Source organism: Taudactylus pleione, unplaced genomic scaffold (genome assembly GCF_031769625.1).
Source record: "Taudactylus pleione unplaced genomic scaffold, aTauple2 ptg000391l, whole genome shotgun sequence".
NCBI classification, from domain to species: Eukaryota; Metazoa; Chordata; class Amphibia; order Anura; family Myobatrachidae; genus Taudactylus; species Taudactylus pleione.
Genome location: NW_028284792.1, coordinates 13,522,558 through 13,541,886, shown reverse-complemented (window position 1 = coordinate 13,541,886; position 19,329 = coordinate 13,522,558). Strand labels below are relative to the sequence as shown.

Here is a 19,329-nt window from a genome sequence, read left to right as displayed (position 1 = left end):
GGGGGTGGCCACTACTGGGGGTAATCTATAGGGTTGGCCACTCCTGGGGGCACTGAAATAGGGGGTGGCCGCTACTGGTGCACTTTATGGGGGGGGGGTGCCTGCTACTGGGGGCTCTGTATATGGGTGGCCACTACTGGGGACAATTTAGGGGGGACTACTACTGGGGCTATGTATAGGGGGGGCAATGCAGCATAGGGGGATTGCTACTGGAGGGTTACTACTGGGGGCACTGCATAGGGGGCGCGCCAGTCCAATACATTGCCAGGGGCACTTGGATCCCTAGATACACCCCTGCCGTCCAACTAAAATGCAGCAGGAGGTGTCTATAGGAAATAGACGCCTCCTGCTGTCATTTGCGATCCGAGTGCAGCAGCCGTAGACGCTATTTCCTATCACCATTATGACCATCAGCCAGTCAGCGTAAGCTGAAGTTTACTCAGCCCGGTTCCTTGGAGCCCCTCTTCCAGGTCCTGGAAGTCTCCGATGACGCAGACACTGGGCTTGGGCATGCCTACAAAATGGGGGCAACAAGCCACTGTTTTGTACAACAGTCCTGGTCACTGCCCCCCAAACGGATGCTGTGGCTAAGGGGGTACTGCGAGCGATCATGCAGGACCTGTTTTACACATGCGCAGTCCCACGACAATCGAATATGTACGTAAACCATCGGGTGGTCCAATGTTGTATTTAACTACAGGCAGGATAAACATTACAGTGTGTCCATACTGTACTGACATTCACAGAGAGGTTGTAGCCGTCACTACGAAATTAATACGGACTCTGAGAAGGATGATGGTCTAGTCTAGTGTGTCTGTGCCCGCGGGAGCACGCCCGGCTAACCTCGGGGGCGCGCACGTAGTGAGGGCACGGGGACTGTACGCAGCAGAGCAGACCGGGAATGTTTGTTACCTAGGGAGACCCGGGCGTCAGGGTGGAGCTGTAAGTAATTTTTCTGCCGCTGTCGGTTACCTGAGTGACGTCATGTGAACGGTGCAGGCTGCTGGTGTGACCCAGACCCGGCGGCGGCGCTATTTGGCCTGGTAACATAGCGGGTGAGCATTGGGCCGGGGCAGCTGGGTGGGCGGCATTAGGCTGTGTGTGGCATTATTTCCCCGGTGCTGCAGCTCACCCGATGCCTGCTGTGTGCATCTGATCGTGCTGTCTCCACTGAGAGGCGCACACAGCCGCCCTGTGCTCAGCCAGTAACATATACTTGCTGGTGTGATTATGTCTGCATGTTCCTTATATGCGAAAGGGGTAAATCTAGTAATGATCCAATCTTATTGCAGTACAGACGATACCAGTACTGTATGTAATATAATCACCCTTAAAAAGAAACTGAAAAAGGCAAATACATTGTCTGAGGCGTTATTCATTGACATGGTATGGATTATAGGACATATTGGGGCAGATGTATGAATCTCTGGAAAGTGATATGGTGGGTACACACTACACGATATGCTCCCTGAGCGATACCGTGTAGTGTGTCCCCGGCAGGCTGTGCTCAATGCCGTTCATGACATTGAGCACAGCCGCTGAACAATATCATTAACGATATCGTTCAGCGCCGGGCTCTCTCCCCCATTCCCTGACATGCAGCAACCTGACGAGATCGTCAGGTTGGCCTGCATGTCAGCCCGATGAACGATGATGACGAACGAGCGTCGTCCACTTTATCGCCCAGTGTGTACCCACCAATAAAGTGCAGAGTGATAAACGACCAGCCAATCAGCTCCCAATTGTCATTCTTGAAACAGCCTGTAACATGACAGTCAGGAGCTTATTGGCTGGTCGTTTATCACTTTCCACTTTATCACTTTCCAGAGATTCATACATCTGCCCCATTACCATGTAGATGTGTATGCTGGTTTTAGGTGCTTAGGGAGAGATGTATTAATCCTTGGAGTCAAGATAAAGTACCAGCCAATCAGCTCCTAAAGCTGGGTATACACTTCGTGAATAGCCAATGCAACGACCGATGGTACACACTGCACAATCTGGATAACGACCACCTGATATATCGTTCACCGGCACTATTGACATTGCCAGAATCGTCAGCTGGGTCGCTCCATCTGCCGTAAATGAAGGCCGATAGAATGACCCCGAAGAACAGTTGGCGGGTGGGTACACAATAAATGATGTGCCTGATATGTCGGCCTGGTCTGCGGGATCGGATGTCATCGTCTGGTATATACCCAGCTTAACTGTTATGCACACACTCTGCATGTTTATGAACTTGTATTGCAGTGTACATTGTGGGTACATAAACACATTTTCCAGTACCTGATATGAACTGTTATTTTTATCAATATATATTTATGGATTTCATTCACATAGTTGCCAACAATTTTATAATGTCCGTAAAATTCCTGGATTAGGGAAAGGACACCTGTACTACTGAGAAACGGGTAGTTTTTCTTGCAAGGGCACTTACCTGCCTGTAAGGTTGATGGGGTTGTGCTATGATGTTGCAAATTATGTGAACACCTAGTGAGTGGGTGGTGTAATAATGAAATGAGCATTTCTGTACCCCACTTACATGGTGACACATATTCAGTCATTTTACATTTCTGGAATTGAAAACTAGTATATTCATACACAATGTACTTATTTGTATATTATCATTTAGGTTTAACATTTAGTAGGTGTAAGGTGACACTTTGTGCTCAATATTAGAGCAGCAGTGTGACAATGAAGTGCCTATCAGTTTTTGGCCAATTAATAACATTAGATAAAGCTTCCCAGGGCGCTGTCAAAAACTACACTTTGCAGATACAGTTTGAGTCTCCCATATCCAAAATGCTTGGGACCAGGGGTATTTTGGATAACGGAATATTTGCATACCATAATGAGATATCTTGGGAATAGGACCCAAATATACACACAGACTGCATTTATGTGATATATAACCTTATACACACAGCCTGCAGGTAATTGTATACAATATTTTCAATAATTTTGTGGCTCAAGCAAAGTTTGTGTACAGAAATGAAATTCATTTATGTTTCATATACCTTATACACACAGCCTGAAGGTAATTTTATACAATATTTTTAATAATTTGTGCCTTAGACAAAGTTTGTGTACATCAAAAATCAAAGGTTTCATTATCTCAGTCATGCCAAAATTATTTCGGATTTCGGAAAATTTGGATATGGGAGACTCAACCTATATGGCCTTTTATATGGACATTTATTTAATTTTTTTTCACATCACTGCATCTACTTATCTAAAATCATTGCTTGGATTCATGCTCTTCATTATATCTACGTTTGGTATGCAGTTACTAAGTCGACATCATAAATGTCGACAGCTAGAAAATGTTGAAAAGGACAACATGAAATTTCGACACTGAAAGTGTCAACATCAGGGTTAGCTGTAGGATTAGTTTACCTTAAGTAGACAGTGTTGACATTCTAACCATGTTGACATTTTGTCAATGTCGACATGGTAAATGCCAACCTAATATACAGAACATCAAGTAACAGAACAACAAATCTTGTCACTAAGGATTTCAAGCTGCTTATTTCAAGTCAGGGTTAACACCCTTTAACCCAAACAAATTAAACCACAATGATAAAGTGACTAGTATTCTGGCGCTAATCCTGTCAAAAGCATAATTTACTGTATAACACACATAAAAATGAATGAATAAAGCATTAATAATAATAATAATAATAATAATAATAATAAAAACTTCCCTTAATGTGGTGATCTATTTCTTGACCCTATGAGAAGTGTCAAATTATAGGTAATTGTATCCCATATATGAAAGATGTAAAGCGTAATAACGCAACATAGTATAATAAAATACAATTAATATCTGCTACTGGATGTGCGCCTTAAGGTTCCGGAGCCTTCAACTCTAAACCATCTATATACGCCATTATCACGACTCTCTGGTAAAACCTCCACTCATTACCTGTGTTAGTGTGTTTTTTAGTTTAACTAGAGATGAGCGGGTTCGGATCTCTGAGATATGAATCCACCCAAATTTAGCAGATCCGAGTCGGATCCAAGCAGACTCGATTTTTCCCAACTGACTATGATCTCAAACCGAGGCAAAACTATAGTCTGAAATCTCGCTGTTCGCAAGCTTTCGTCTCTATGATCAATGTAGTATATAAGGGTTCCACGCGACAGACGCCATTTCGCTTTGGCTGTGGAGACTGAACAGGGAGGGTGAGTAGTGTAGGGCTGGGAGACTGTGCTGTCTGCTGTGTCCATCTGGGCTGTTGCTGATCCATCTAGGCTGTCTGTTGTGTCCTGGGCTGGTGGTGCTGATCCATTCTGGGCTGGTGCTTTGCTGTGTCCCTCTGGGCTGGTTCAGAACTGCAGATACAGATCTTGGCTGGTGCTGTGTCCATCTGGGCCCAAGTTCTGGACTCAAACAAAAAACAAAAAAAAAAATCAAAGTGTCTTTTATCTTTGTCTGTGTGTGCGTGTTAGGCTTAACTGCAGTACCGCACAAGATCCAGCCAGCAACGTAAGTTGCAATCTAGTGTTGACCGACTCCAGTCGGGATCAATCTGTGCTCTGGGCCCAAGTTCTGGAGTATAAAAAAAGTTAAAATCAATTGTCTTTTTTTGTCTAAAATTTTTGTCTGTGTGCACGACTGCACGTGTGTGAATTTTGTAACTGCACCTTGGCTACACTATTGGTGCTTGTGACACTGCTTCAAGACCGCAGAAAATATGGAGGGCTGTCACATGACAGGAGAGCAAGGCCAAGAACAACATGTTGTGGCTGCCGCCAGCAGTGCAAGGCCGTCAACTTCCTCGTCCTCTGTGAAGGCCCATGCCCCAGGGCTCAAGTCACGCCATCGATATGGTAAAGCTACTTGTACTGAAGTTAAGAAAAAAAAATTGAAAGAAAATTGCCTTTAGATAAACAAAAAATTGGCAATATGCCCTTCACTACACAAAGTGGCAAGGAAAGGATAAGGCATTGGCCTTTCTTTAGGAAGACTGCTGATTCTGATAGCCCTTCAGAATAAACAACTGTGTGCCCTGAGAAATCACAAAACCCCGAGGAGAGTGCAAGTGTGTCCGCGGTTGCCATGTGTGAGCCAGACCTAAATACTAGTGTACTGGAGGATCGTACTGGAGGATCCTCCAAGTTCTAACATTTGTGTGCCCTCTGTAAATGTGGGGAAGGGCAGTCAACATCTTGCAGACTTAGGGGGTCATTCAGACCCACTCGCGAGCGGCAGTACGCTCGCAAGTGGGTCGATGTTCCCCACTGCGCATGCGCACGACGGAGGGAGCTCCGTCGTGCGCATGCGTGAGACCCGACGAGCGAAGGACTTTCCTTCGCTCGGAGTGTCTCATCAAAGGGGGCGTGCTGTCGATGGTGACTGACAGCACGCCCCCATTGTTGGGCGTGCCGGGGGCGTGCCTGCCAGACGGAGGCGTTCCCAAGGGAACGCCTACCGTCTGAAGCCGGCCCCACTGACATCACTAGTGATGTCAGTGGGAGTGATTTTGGCTCTGATAGAGCCAAAATCACTCCTGGCCTTGCGGTTGAGAAACCCAACCGCAGGCTTTTACTCGCAGTTCCGATGGTCGCGATGGTCAAGATCATCGCGACCATCATTTTGCACGCTCGTATATGCTTTGGGTGGTGACCCACAGCTATACGAGCGTCCAGGAGGACGCTCCATATTAATGGAGGCGGGCCCTGATTCAGAGCGAGCGCTCTGGTCAGAGCGTCCGGCTCTGAATCAGGGCCTTAGTCATTTGAGGATGTTTCTGTAGAATTGCACATGGAGGAGGATGATATTTTGGTAGTTGAAGGCGCTAAGGATGTTGATGATGAAGATGTTGGTGATGAGGATATTGATGCCGAGGATGTCCTTTGTGTAAGTAAGGCAACAGCTGTTGCCCATGGATTGAAAAAGCCAAAGCCCATTGTTGTCGTGCCCGGACAAAAGACAAAAAAATCTACTTCTCACGTGTGGAATTATTTCCACCCTGATCCGGACAACAGTTGTCAAGCCATATGTGCCCGTTGCAATGCAAGAGTGAGTAGAGGGAGGGACCTAAACCACCTAGGAACCTCCTCCTTGTTACGGAACTTGGAGCGCATTCATCAAATATCAAAGTGTACGACGCCAAGTTCCAAAACTCAAAATGTAACAAGTCCAGTGTCACCTACCTGCTCCCTCTCTGTGAGATCCAAGTGCCTTCGATCACCAACACCAACACCTGCATCATCAACCTCCTCATTCATCATCGGGAGTAGTCCTTCTGCATCCAATGTTGGTATTCGTATTCCTCAGAAGGATCCTGTTGCTGTCAGTGGATCTTCCCAGAAGGGGACCAGGAGGAAGATTACTTGTAGCGTATCCTCCAAAAAACAATTAACTGTTAAACAATTGTTTGCAAGGGCAAGCAAGTATGGTAGCAATCACACATTGCACAGCGGATTACTGACACCACAACAGCTATGCTGGTATTAGATGTGCGGCCAGTATCCCCCATTACTGCAGTGGGTTTTCAACAGTTAATTAAGGTCCTGTGTCCTTGTTACCAGATCCCTTCTAGAGTCCACTTCGCTAGATCAGCAATTCCAAGTCTATACAAGGACATTAAAAAAAACCTTATTAATGTCCTCAGAAATGCCTTTGTACTCTCTGTCCACTTGACCACTGATATGTGGACAAGTGGGACAGGGCAAACTTTAAGGATTACATGACTGTGACAGCCCACTGGGTAGGTGTATTGCCTACAACAGCAGCAGCAACATCTACCAAAAGACAGCTGATACAGAGGCAGGCTACTCTTTGTATAACTGGTTTCACTAAGCGGCATACCGCTGAGAACCTCTTAGAAAAATTCAGGGAAATCATTGCTAAATGGCTTGCCCCACTTGGACTCTCCTCGGGATTTGTGATTTCGGACAATGCCACTAATATTGTGAGAGCATTACATGTGGGCGAATTCCAGCACGTCCCATGTTTTGCTCACACAATTAGTTTGGTGGTGCAATGTTTTTTAAAAAGTGACACTGTCGTGCAGGAGATGCTCTCGGTGGCCCGCAAAATATCCGGACATTTCAGACATTCGGCGACCGCTTGTCGAAGATTGCATGACCAGCAGGTACTGTTAAATTTGCCCTTCCATCAGCTGAAGCAAGAGGTAGTAACTCGGTGGAATTCTACCTTCTTTATGCTTCATGGAATGGAGGAACAGCAAAAGGCCATCCAGGCCTATACAACGGACTATGACATAGGCCATGGAGTGGGAATGCACCTTACTCAAGCGCAGTGGAGATTAATTTCTGTGTTGTGCAAGGTTCTCAAACCCTTTGAACTTGCCACACGTGAAGTTAGTTCAGACACTGCCAGCTTGAGTCAGGTCATTCCCCTCATCAGACTTTTGCAAAAACAGCTGGAGAAACTGGAGGAGGAGTTGAAACGGAGCGATTGCGCAAAGTATGTCGGACTGGTGGATCAAGCCCTTGATTCACTTCACCAGGATCCAAGAGTCGTCAATCTATTGAAGTCTGAAAAATATATTTTGACGACCATTCTGGATCCTAGGTTTAAGTCGTACCTTGTGAGTTTTTCCAACAGACAAAAATCTAAAACTGTGCAAAGAGCTGTTGGTAAAAAAAATTGTCAGCTGCAGCCGCACGTGAAACGCCATCATCTCCTCCAGTTTCTGCAGCTGCCAGGAAAAGACTCAATTTTCCTTACAGAATGCCTGCTGGTCATGCAGATCGTTCACCAAAAGATTACATCTGGTCGGGCCTGAGAGAACTGCCTACTAGTGACATGTCTTCTACCGTGACTATATGTGGTACGGTCTCCATTCAGAGAATGGTGGAGGACTATTTCAGAGATAACATCCTAATAGGCATGTCAAACAGTCCCTTTCAGTACTGGCAAGAAAAAGAGGCAATTTGGAGGCCCATACACAAACTGGCTTTGCATTACTTAAGTTGCCCACCCTCAAGTGTGTACTCCGAAAGAGTTTTCAGTACAGCTGGCAACCTTGTCAGTGATCGTCGTAGGAGGTTACTTCCTCAAAATGTGGAAAAGATGATGTTCATTTGAAATGAATTAAAAATTCCACAATGAAGACCTCTACCAACAATTACATAAAAAAATTACAGAGGCGCCTATGGTGGATTCCAGCGGGGACGAATTAATATTGTGTGAAGAAGAGGATGTATACACTGATGGGGATGACGAGGATGAGGATGATGACAACTTGTAATGTAAAGCCAGTTTGTGTATGTGATCATTTTCATTTCCATGTCCAATGCACATTGGCAGCTTGTTTTATGGGGGTCCAAACAAACCAATCATTTCAGTCACAATTGGCAGTCCTAGTCGCTGAAATGTTTGGTTTGTTAAATTGTCCTGTTTCGTATACAACATAAGGGTGGGTGGGACGGCCCAAGGACTATTCCATCTTGCACCTTTTTCCGTTCCATTATGTGCTGATTGGGGCATTGCTGCCTGACATTTTAAGTTAATGTTGGTTTAGGAACCAATTATTTTATTTTTAATTATTTTATTATCAATTTAACAGCCAGGGGCTGTACCAATGAATTGCTTTTTATTAATTATTCAGCCAGGGACTGCACCCAATTAATTGTTTTTTACTTTTTTCATTAAATTATTATTAATTATTCAGCCCAGGGCTGCACCAATGAATTGTTTTTTAATTTATTATCAATTTTACAGCCAGGGGCTGCACCAACTTTCAACTATCAATTCTTCAATCCTCTATGGTATCCTAATCATCATCTTTGCACAGTCCTCAACTCTATTAATAATGATATCAATCAGTTTTGAGCCAGCAAACTGGATGCAACCTTTTGGCCCTATAACTAGATGAAAAAAACAATATTGTAAGGTGGTCAAAATTGACTGGAAACGAGTGCAAATAAATGTTATTGAGGTTATTAATACTATTAATACTGTAGGAATAAAAAAGGCCCATTTTATGTGATTTTAGCTGTTTGTTTTTTTTAAGAAAAAATCCAGATCCAAAACCAAAACACGGAAACAAAACACAGAGGTGAGGTTTTGGCAAAACCAATCCAGATCCAAAACCAAAGCACGGGAGTCGGCGCTCATCTCTAGTTTTAACACATCAGGAACTATATCAGATTGTGATTGTTCAATATACTGTGGATTTTATTGTTGTATTATTAAATTGTATTTTATTATACTATGTAGCGTTATTACACTTTATATCTTTTACCTATAAAAGTTTCTTTGCAGTGTTTTATAAAACACTGTATTATTCCCCCTTGCATAAAACCACTATTGGAGATACGTGCAGATAAAAATCCTTTATATAATGGCAGGTTAAATTGTTGCAGCGATATCACTCCAACCTCCCTTTATTAAACTCTTTGTATCATTGACTAACAGCCCCTACTGGGTGAAGCGGTATTGTGATTAATTAATAGGGGGAATGTGCTTCTCACCCCAGGATCTTACCGCTCCCAGTTTTCCGCTGATCGGGCTGGTCAAACAATCCAGTGAGGAAAGGAGTGCGCTGTTATGAAAGTCTGTTATTGTTCATTCAAAAAATTAAGTAAGTGCACAGCAAGCAGGCATAGTCCCCCGATCCTTGACGCGTTTCTCCACTGTTGGGTTTTAGCGGTTTCTTCGGAAGGACAAGATGTATACATGTATACATCTTGTCCTTCTGAAGAAACACTGCAAGAAACTTTTAAACTGAATTTATGACCTTTCATACATGCATACACACGGTCAGATTTGTTGTCAGATATGAACGATAACAATTGTAAAAATCGTTCATATAGTTGACATGTTGGGCATCCATCGACCAACGATGCGCGTGCCCGCATGTCAGATAACGATATCTGACATCGACTGTGTTTGCAGTAAGATTTGGACGATTTAATTCATTTTAATACTGTCAGAAATTGTTCATAAAATCGTTCATCGAAAATTGATGATCTGACAAATCTGACCATGTGTATGCACCAATAGTATGTTTTGTATTGTTTTTTTTTCTCTTTGTATGTATTATCTGTTTTTAAACTAAATTAATAGAGTGCATATAATTAAAATCAAAATTAATTTTAAAATTTATTGCGCTCTTTGTTGTTTGAAACAATTTATTTGTATATTGGATCTAGAGTACTCCAGATGTACTCAGTAGGAGCAGCAACCAATTGAATTAACTACCTTAAATTTCAATTATTGTTGCTTATTTTTATATGCTTTTTAGCATCTGAATTTTATCTGTAGTTATTTTTTTTTACTATTGAGCAGCAGCACGAGACAGTGCCTTGGACGTCTGCACTGCTGCTCCATCACCCCTCTGCGGCACCGTGACACCAGCCCTCGGCTAGGTACTCCCGGCGGAGCTCTGAGGGAGACTAGCTAGCAGGCTCACCGGATCCCAGACTGCAGCCCGGAATTCAGGGGACAGGTAAGGCGGATTCCCGGTTGCGGGGACCTGCATCTTTGTACAGTCTTGCCTCCGGTCTCAGGAGACAGACCAGAGGCGCTGATGTGGACACCGGTGCACCCACGACTCCACTAGACCGCCGGGGCATATATAATACTTACTGGTGCAGAGGCATATTTTACAGGCCAGGGGACCCGGCGGTTAACGTCAGCAAGGGGAATATGGTACTTCCCTGCAGCCTCTCCCCAGCTCAGGGCGCCATTCCATTGCGGTCTTGCTGTGCCCTAAGCTGCTCCTCTCTCACCCTCCGCCCCCTCAGGATGCACGGCAGCCATTTTCAGCAGCAGATCTTCGGGAACGCTGGGTCCAGTCTCCCTGTATACATCTCCCAAGGACGAGGTTATACAGCGCTATATCCTACCAGCCACTGCGGTCTGTGTAGTTGTTTTAGTGCCCATTGCAGATATATACAGTGTTTTTCTGCGTTTGTATGTGATGTGCTAGCACTGATCTCTACTTTCTATACTGTCAAGCTTATACCTTTCCCTTTATTCTGCTATACCCTGGCATACTAAGGTATAGGGGGTTCATTGTATCTCACATCTGCCATAAATTTGGGAGGGCTAGCACATACTATAAAGTGCAGTTGCTCACCACACTGTGCCATATTTCACATACATCTGAGTTCCTCACTGCACTGTGTCAGTTTGTATATTTTATTATCCCAGTGGCTATGGCTGGCAGAGGAAAGAATAACAAGCAGGCTGATGCTGATGTTCCTACTCTGGTGTCTTGTAGCGGGCTTCGCTCCAGAGGACCTCATTCAGTATGGTCTTTGTACTAACTGCTATACCGCCCCGGTGTCTTCTCCTCAGGACCCACCTTGGACTACCTTTCCACAGGTGCTGGCAAAAATTGCGAACCACCTAGCAGTCCCTGTGGTAGCTCCCCCTATGGGATGGCCACAATCTGTGCTCCCTGCAAATCCTTTGCCTCCCCCATGGGTAGATGTACTTTCTACATCAGTACAGAGTTTTACAGTTCTTCAGCAAATGCTGCAAAAAGAGAAGCCTACTAAGCGTGCTGTGTTCTCTTCCTAGGCTACCCAGTTATCTGATTCTGATGTATCCTCTGGGGAGGCAGAAGACGCAGACCTCTCTCACTCTGACTCCTTATCAGGAGACGAAGAGCCACCCTCTAAATTAAATATATCTGCATTGGTTAGAGCTGTAAAGTCTATTCTACAAATAGAAGAGGCGGAACCCGCTCCTAAGACAAAACAGCCACTGTTTAAATGACAAAAGGTAGTTTTACCAGAGTTTTCTCACTCTGACCAGCTATCTGATCACATCAGCGAGGCATGAAATATGCCCAGTAAAAGGTTTCAGGTACCAAAACTTTTAAGTTCCTTTTTCCCTCTCATGCGCTACTGATTGCACTAAATGGGAAGTTCCCCCAAATGGGAAGTTCCCCCAGCAGTGGATTCTCATGCAACTTGTCTGGTCAAGAATGCTACCTTACCCATACATACTGCAACGTCCTTGAAGGAAACTACAGTTAGAAGGATAGATGCTTGTCATAAATCAATATACTCTCTTACAGGAGCTATTACTCGTCTTGCTAGGGCTACGGCCTGGTTGGCAAAAGCCATTGAGAGTTGTGCAGAGGCCCTAGAAGAGACATTTCCCCCTGATGCTTCGAGGGAACAGCTGTCCTACATATCTCACATTAGAGATGCAGCCTCCTACTTAGGTGAAGCAGCTATGGGTACGGCTCTTCTAGCCTCCAGGGTATCTGCCACTTTGGTAGTAGCCCGCCGTATTGTCTGGCTCCGTTTCTAGAAAGCAGATTCGGATTCTGAGAAGGCTCTGGAATCTCTGCTTTATTCTGGAGTTATCCTGTTTGGCCCGGAATTGGATAAAATTGTGACTACCTTAGCAGCTTCCAAGACGGCGTTCCTGGCCTCCGCATATAATGCAAAGCCTCGGACATCATCCTTTCGGTCCTTTCGTCCTCAAGTAAGAACCAAAGGTCAGTCCTTTGCAAGACATCAGGCATCAACTAAGGCCTCCAAGCCTTAGTTGACAGACCTGGGCTACTAGACGTCCACCTGCCAAACCTGAGGACAAGCCTTCAGCCTGACGGGGCGGGCCTCTCCCTGGGGGCTCCCAGAGTGGGAGACAGACTTCTTGAATTCGCCCAGTTTTGGCATCAAACCACATCAGATGTCTGGGTAAGGGATGTGGTCTCCCACGGATACGCCCTTCCATTCCTGAGGCGACCCCCCCCCCCCAGCATTTCTTTCATTATTTTATCCAGAATCTCAATGGGTTTCATTGGCCTATCCTCAACCTCAAATCTCTGAACAAGTTTATCAGGGTGCCCAGGTTTCGTATGGAAACACTCCACTTTATTATCTTAGCTATGGAGTCTCTGGACATTCAAGACGCTTACCTAGATGTACCTATAGCGCCTTCTCATCAACAATGTCTCCGGTTTGCTATACTACAGCAACATTACCAATTTCAGGCTCTGTTGTTCGGCCTTTCAACGGCCCCTTGGGTCTTTACCAAGATCATGACAGCTATGGTGGCCTCTCTTTGTTTTCAAGGGATCAGACTACTCCCATACTTGGGCGATCTCTTGCTGTTGGCTAACTCCCCAAAGATTCTTCACCGCCATTTGCAGGTAACCTTTGCCTTTCTACAAATGTACGCTTGGCTGATCAACTGGAAAAATTCTTCCCTGACACCTTCTCAAAGGATGGTCTATTTGGGAGCCCTCCTGGACTCTCTGATTCAGAGAATCCTCCTAACGGTAGATAAGATTTCAGCAATACAGCACAGGGTGTGCAGACTGCTCCGCAATCGCCGAGTGTCAATTTTGCAATGCAGGCCTTGGGGTCAATGGTGTCCACCTTCGACATGGTGGAGTTCGCACAGTTTCACTCCAGGCCCCTACAACACCTGATCCTCTTCAGGTGGAATGGGCTGCCTCATCTGCTCAGATCCCAGATGATGGGCCTCTCCCCAGAGGTTCACCTGTCCATAGCCTGGTGGCTAAAGACGTCCCACTTAAACAAGGGGCGCTCCTTTTGGATCCCGAATTGGGCACTCCTAACCACGGACGCAAGCCTTCGCGGGTGCTGCGCAGTGGCCGGCCAGCACTCCTTCGAAGGACACTGGACTCCAGCCGAGGCGATCTTGCCTATCATCAATGTTCTGGAACTCCAAGCCATCTACAGAGCTCTCACTCTGGCTCAGGATATTCTTCAGGGCAAGCCAGTACAAGTACAGTCCGACAAGGCCTACCTCAATCACCAAGGAGCAATGACAGAAGTGTCCCTCATACCCACATGGGCCGAACGCAATCTCAGAGCCATCTCCGCAGTGTTCACCCTGGGGATTCTCAATTGGGAAGCGGCTTTCCTCAGCCGTCACGACGTGCATGCAGGAGATGGTCTCTACGTCAGAAGTCTTTCAGCTTCTAATGGACAGATGGGGTCTACCTGAAGTGGATCTCATGACCTCAAGATGCAACAACAAACTTCCAGTTTATGGAAGCCTTCATAGCCACATTGGTGTGGTGCTTCTGCTGAACAGTTATGCCAGGCGGCCACGTGGTCTTCTGTCCACACCTTTCTTAGGTTTTATGCCTTTGATACATTTGCCTCTCAGGATGCTGCCTTTGGGCGTAGGGTTCTCCCAAAAGCTCAGGAGCGTTCCAGTCCTTGAACAACTGCTTTGGGACATCCTCATTGTCTCCCCTGTTGAGCCCTATGGACTCTGAAGAAGAAAAGGAGAGTTATGGTAAACCTTACCTGTTTTCCCCAGAAATTTTTTCTAGCCGGGTGGCATCAAGAAGTAGCTGGGTGGGGGCCATCGCAATTATGCGTGCGCCAGGAAAAGGGGTATCTCCCTTACCATTCCAGCCCGACAGGTCTCAGGGTGCTCACATACTGGCTCTCAGTCAAAGGTGCCCATTATGCAGTACCCCTTGTAGTTATCCCCTGTATTTGTGCCCTTTTATACAGTGCCCCCTGTAGTTTTCCCCTTTTATACATTGCCCCCTGTAGTTTTCCCCTTTATGTATTGCCTCCTGTAGTTTTGCTTTGCCCTTATGCAGTGCCCCCAGGCTTAAGTAGTGCCCCCAGGCTTAAGTAGTGCCCCCAGACTGGCCCCTTATGCAGTGCCCCCAGGTTTATAAAGTGTCCCCCAGGCTGGTCCCTTATGCAGTGCCCCAGGCTTAAATAGTGTACCTTATGCAGTGCCCCCAGGCTAGTCCCTTATGCAGTGCCCCCAGGCTTAAATAGTGTCACTTATGCAGTGCCCCCAGGTTGGTCTGTTATGCAGTGCCCCCAGGCTTAAATAGTGCCCCTTAGGCAGTGCCCCCAGACTGGTCCTGGTCTGGTCCTAGCCCCAGCCCAGAACTTACATTAACTTGTTCGCCGATCTCGCTCCCACTCCCGGTGCCTCGCTCTGACTGGATCTAACTAGATCCAGCAGGCGCGCGGGGCAGGCTCCTCACGTCACAGATGACATCACCCGCGCACTGCATCGCTGGGAACGCTTGCCTCTGAAGCAGTCGGAAACTTCTTTAGCCTCCTGTCACTTCAGAGGCCAGCGTTCCACAGCAGGGGTCGGCGCGGGAAAGTACCAGCCGGTAGCTGTTTCTGCTGGGCGATGCGCCCGCAGAAAACAGCCTGGGGAGAACACTGCTTACCCTTGTTAATTCTTTTTTCGAAGTCCATAGGGTCCACAGGGCACCCGCCCTGAAGCACCTGGCTTCTATGGGTTTCTTTTCTTGGTCACTTGTTTCCTTCTCTGTGTTAGAGTGTGATTCTTCAGTGTACCAGAAGACTTCCTTCTCTCCTATCCTGCTCCTGCCTTCGGCTTGTTAACAAAACTGAGTTGCCCTCAGGCTGTGGGCGGGGTATAGGGGGAAGGACCAGAGCTTCCTGGGATTGAAAAGTTTTGCAGTTGGTGTCCGGTTCTCCTGGTCCCACCTACACCCCATTGTCTCCCCTGTGGACCTTATGGACTTCGAAGAAAAAGAGTTAACAAGGTAAGTTTTACCATAACGCTCCTTTTTTTATCTGTGTTATACAGTACATTATGCTTTTGGCAGGATTAGCGCCAGAATTCTAGTCCCTTTATCATTGTGGTATAATATACAGAACCCCTAAGTTTACCTGAGTTCAGCTTACATTCTTTTACTGGTTGCATTGTGGTATGGGAGTCATTGGTCCAATGCCAGCACATGTGGACACACTGTACAATTCATATCTACTTATGTCAGCTCAGCTACTCAGTGTCAGCTTATGTCCTCCCCAATGCCCCAAAAGCAGGACATTGGGGAGGTAAGCTTACTTACACGTGGGATCAATTTTGTGGCAGAAAACAACAAAGTTCTATATAAAAATTTTATATTTTAATAGTAAACTCAGTCCATAGGTGGTTCAGACTTTTAAGATATACAGCTACCTTCTTCAAATACAAGTCCTGTGTGTCCTGAATGCTTGTAGCATCTATGGAATAAGTTTTCCATTTGTTTAGTTATTATGTTTTCATGTACTCTAAATGTTATTGCACAATGCTTATGAATCTTTAAATATGATTGAAGTAAATAAAAAAGAAATTGCATGCAAGAGACTCATTGTATGTTAATATAGCTCTGTTCTATTACTAGACTGATCCAGCGTCCGCCTACTGGGTAACAACTTATACACTCATAAATACTGTTTCATTTTGTCTAATATATTGACTCATAGATATGTGTATTATTGTTTTCCTTTTCTTAGAACCAAGACCCCTTAAGTGGTAGTCAGAAAAGTGGGACATTCCCCTGAACACATAGGTAAGCTTCATTCATTGGTTTGTGGATTTAATGGCTGTTATTCAACAAATGCATTACATTTTCACAACTCTTGCTGATATATCTTGGAAAAAGTGAATATATTTACAGACATTCCTCACTTAACGACCGAGTTCCGTTCCTACGACTAGGTCCTTAAATGAATTGGTCACTAAACGAGGAGCCATATATACTTAATACAGGTAATAATTTTTATTTATTCTGAATAAAGAAAATGTCTAAAGGAAACTCAAACTTGATACTGTAACTGTTTTACTTTGCTTAACTCTACATACTGTACAGTACAATTAAAGGTATAAAAAGACATTCAGAATAATATTTTAGTCATTGTACTATAGGTTCCAGCTGGTCAGAGTGCTGGTCTTAAGTCCGAACTGTTGTTAAACGAGTAGGTTGTTAAATGAGGTATGTCTGTATATGTAATACACACTAATCAAACAAAGGTGTCTTGTGTGGATCATTTACATAAATATGTTAAGAGGTATTTGATTTAGAAATACTCCTAAGTAATATAATGGGCAATAGGTAAAGTCCTAGGGGTATATTTACTAAAGTGAGAGTTTTGAAAAGTGGAGATGTTGCCCATAGCAACTAATCAGCTTATAGCCATTATCTTCTAGAAGGTGCTAGTTAAATGTTAAGTAGAATCTGATTGTTTGCTATGGGCAACATCTCCACTTCTCTAAACTCTCACTTTAGTAAATCTACCCCTTCTGTTGTCTCATGTGACTTTTAGAAAGTCTTGGTTGATACTTATGTCCAAAGCGGTAAATATTATATTTTAAGCTCAGCAGTCATTTCCAAGTTGCTGTATTTATCTGTGCTCTCCAAGATGGTGCTTAACATTTAATGGAAGGCTAGCTGCCACTGTTGCAGATGGCTGTTCATAGTAAGACAAATCCCTATCCTGAAATGTAAATTCAATCTCTCCTAGCAATGCATTAAGAAATAATGTAGCAACTGCTGTCTAATGTACTTCTCCTTCTTCCCTCCTTATCTATAATGGAAGGGATGAGGTTAGAATGCTAACCGCTAGGGTTCCGGCGGTCAGAATGCGGAAGTCAGAATACCGTCGCTGACATCCCGACCGCTGGAATCCTGAAGGTAAGTACTGGGGTTAGGGTTAGGCACTAGGGGGAGGGTTAGGTTTAGGCTGCGGGGAGGGAGGATTAGGTTTAGGCACTTGGGGGGGAGGTTAGATTTAGGCACCGGGGAGGGAGGGTTAGGGGTTTGGTTCTTACATGGGGGCGTCGGCATTCTAACCTGGTCCGGATGCCGGCGTCCGCATTCTGACCCCCGGGATCCCAAGCGCCGGCATCCCGTACCCAACCCTAATGGAATCCTATTTGTTTGTTTCATTGCACAATATGTTATTTTTTTATTTGTTTTTACCCCACATCTTATTCTTCTAGCCTATAAATTGTATTGTTATAATGTACTACAGAATCTGATGGAAATTACTCTAGCCTAAAGCTGGGTACACACTATCCATTTATCGGGCCATTCAGCCGATATATGGCTGATCGGCTCGGTAACTGTATAGTGTGTACGCAAGAGTGTTAGCCGATAAACTGCTTCAAACGCTCAGATCGGGCGGTCAAGATAGCATGTGCTGCACATGCTATCTCTTTCCCGATCCCATTTAAGAGGTCAAAAGAAGTATACACTGAGCAAGAAACTAATCAGAAATGACTGACAAATCCCTTGGGCACAAACAATAGGAGCTGAACAAATGTCGAAGAGGATGAGTCTCCTTACTCATACAATGGTAAATACAAAAAGATGAACTTGCACTCAAATACGTGATGTTCAAACAAATATATAACCAATACTTATTGGCATTAGCTGTGATGTGTGGTCTGTTTGTCCATGTTTCTCCTATACATGTAAAAAACTTAAAAGCACACAATAGTGTAATAAAGTCTTAAAAATGCATCAATAGTCCTCAGTGAATATAGAGGGAAAACAGAACCACACATCACAGCTAATGCCGATAAGTATTGGTTATGTGATATATGTTTGAAACAGCACACAAGTTTATGTTGACATCTTTTTCTGTCTACCATTGACTGAGCAAGAAACTGCTCAGTGTGTGCAGATGTACATTAATCTGATAATCGCTCCATCACATTGGCGAACACTATCTGATAGTGTGTACCCATGTTAAGCTGGCCATACACTGCACGAAAATCATGGAAACCAGCCGACCAAAAGATGCGTTTGAATGATTATTATTCACTATATGGAGCCTGTAAATAGCTGAAAAAAAGTCTGGATTGTTCGGTTCTTAGACTTGTCCGATCCACCCGGCTGTCATTGGCTAACTTCATGCTGTGAACGGAAATTGCTTCAATATCTTGTACACTGTATGGAGACGCTCCACCCCTTGTTTGTCGCCTACACCATTGTGCAGTCTATGGTCAGCTAAAGATGTGATGTGCTGTTTCGTTGTTCAAAGGACATACTTCTAATAATGTCATGATTAATTTGTTTTCATAGGATAACTGGATAGTCAGATGGCAGACTCCAGGATGCCAGTGTCACCAGACTCTCCTTCAGCTGTAACTCTAAGTGAAAGAAAATATTACAATAAAGCACTCAAGGAGTTGTTGAGGATGATACAAAACACTAATTGGTAAAAAAAAACCTTTTGTACTGCATTTTTATTTTTAAATATATTTTGTATGGCTCTTCTGCTGACTTCAAAAGGATGCTGTCATGCGGCCCTCCAGCTGCTTTTGAACTACACATCCCAGCATACCTTGCCACAGTATTTATATTGGGACATACGAAAACTGCGTCAGGACATGCTGGGATGTGTAGTTTCACAGCATTGGAGGGCTGCAGGTATGCAGTCGGGAAGCTGGTGGACCTAATCCCGACAGCCGGCTTCCCGACTGCTTAATCCCGGCAAGGATTAAATGACAGGCGTCTAAATCTAGACGCCTGTCATTTTACCGACGCCGGGAAACCAGCGCCCGGCATCCCGATCGAAGGGACGCCGAGCGCAGATAGCTAGGGGGGCGCGGAGGGTTAGGCTTAGGGTTCC

General features: G+C 44.9%; 1 protein-coding gene across 3 annotated transcripts in view; it reads left to right on the top strand.

The window, feature by feature from the left end:
- Positions 1-575: 575 nt before the first annotated feature.
- Positions 576-19,329, top strand: part of CCDC138 (coiled-coil domain containing 138) — a 79,156-nt gene continuing 60,402 nt past the window's right edge. Inside the window, exons 1-3 of one of the 3 annotated variants that reach the window (XM_088445967.1) lie at positions 576-657; positions 16,207-16,262; positions 18,780-18,915. In XM_088445967.1, coding sequence (XP_088302093.1) covers positions 18,797-18,915 — 119 coding nt within the window. In that variant the 5' untranslated portion in view covers positions 576-657; positions 16,207-16,262; positions 18,780-18,796. The other 2 variants (XM_088445965.1, XM_088445966.1) reach the window with 2 other exon arrangements.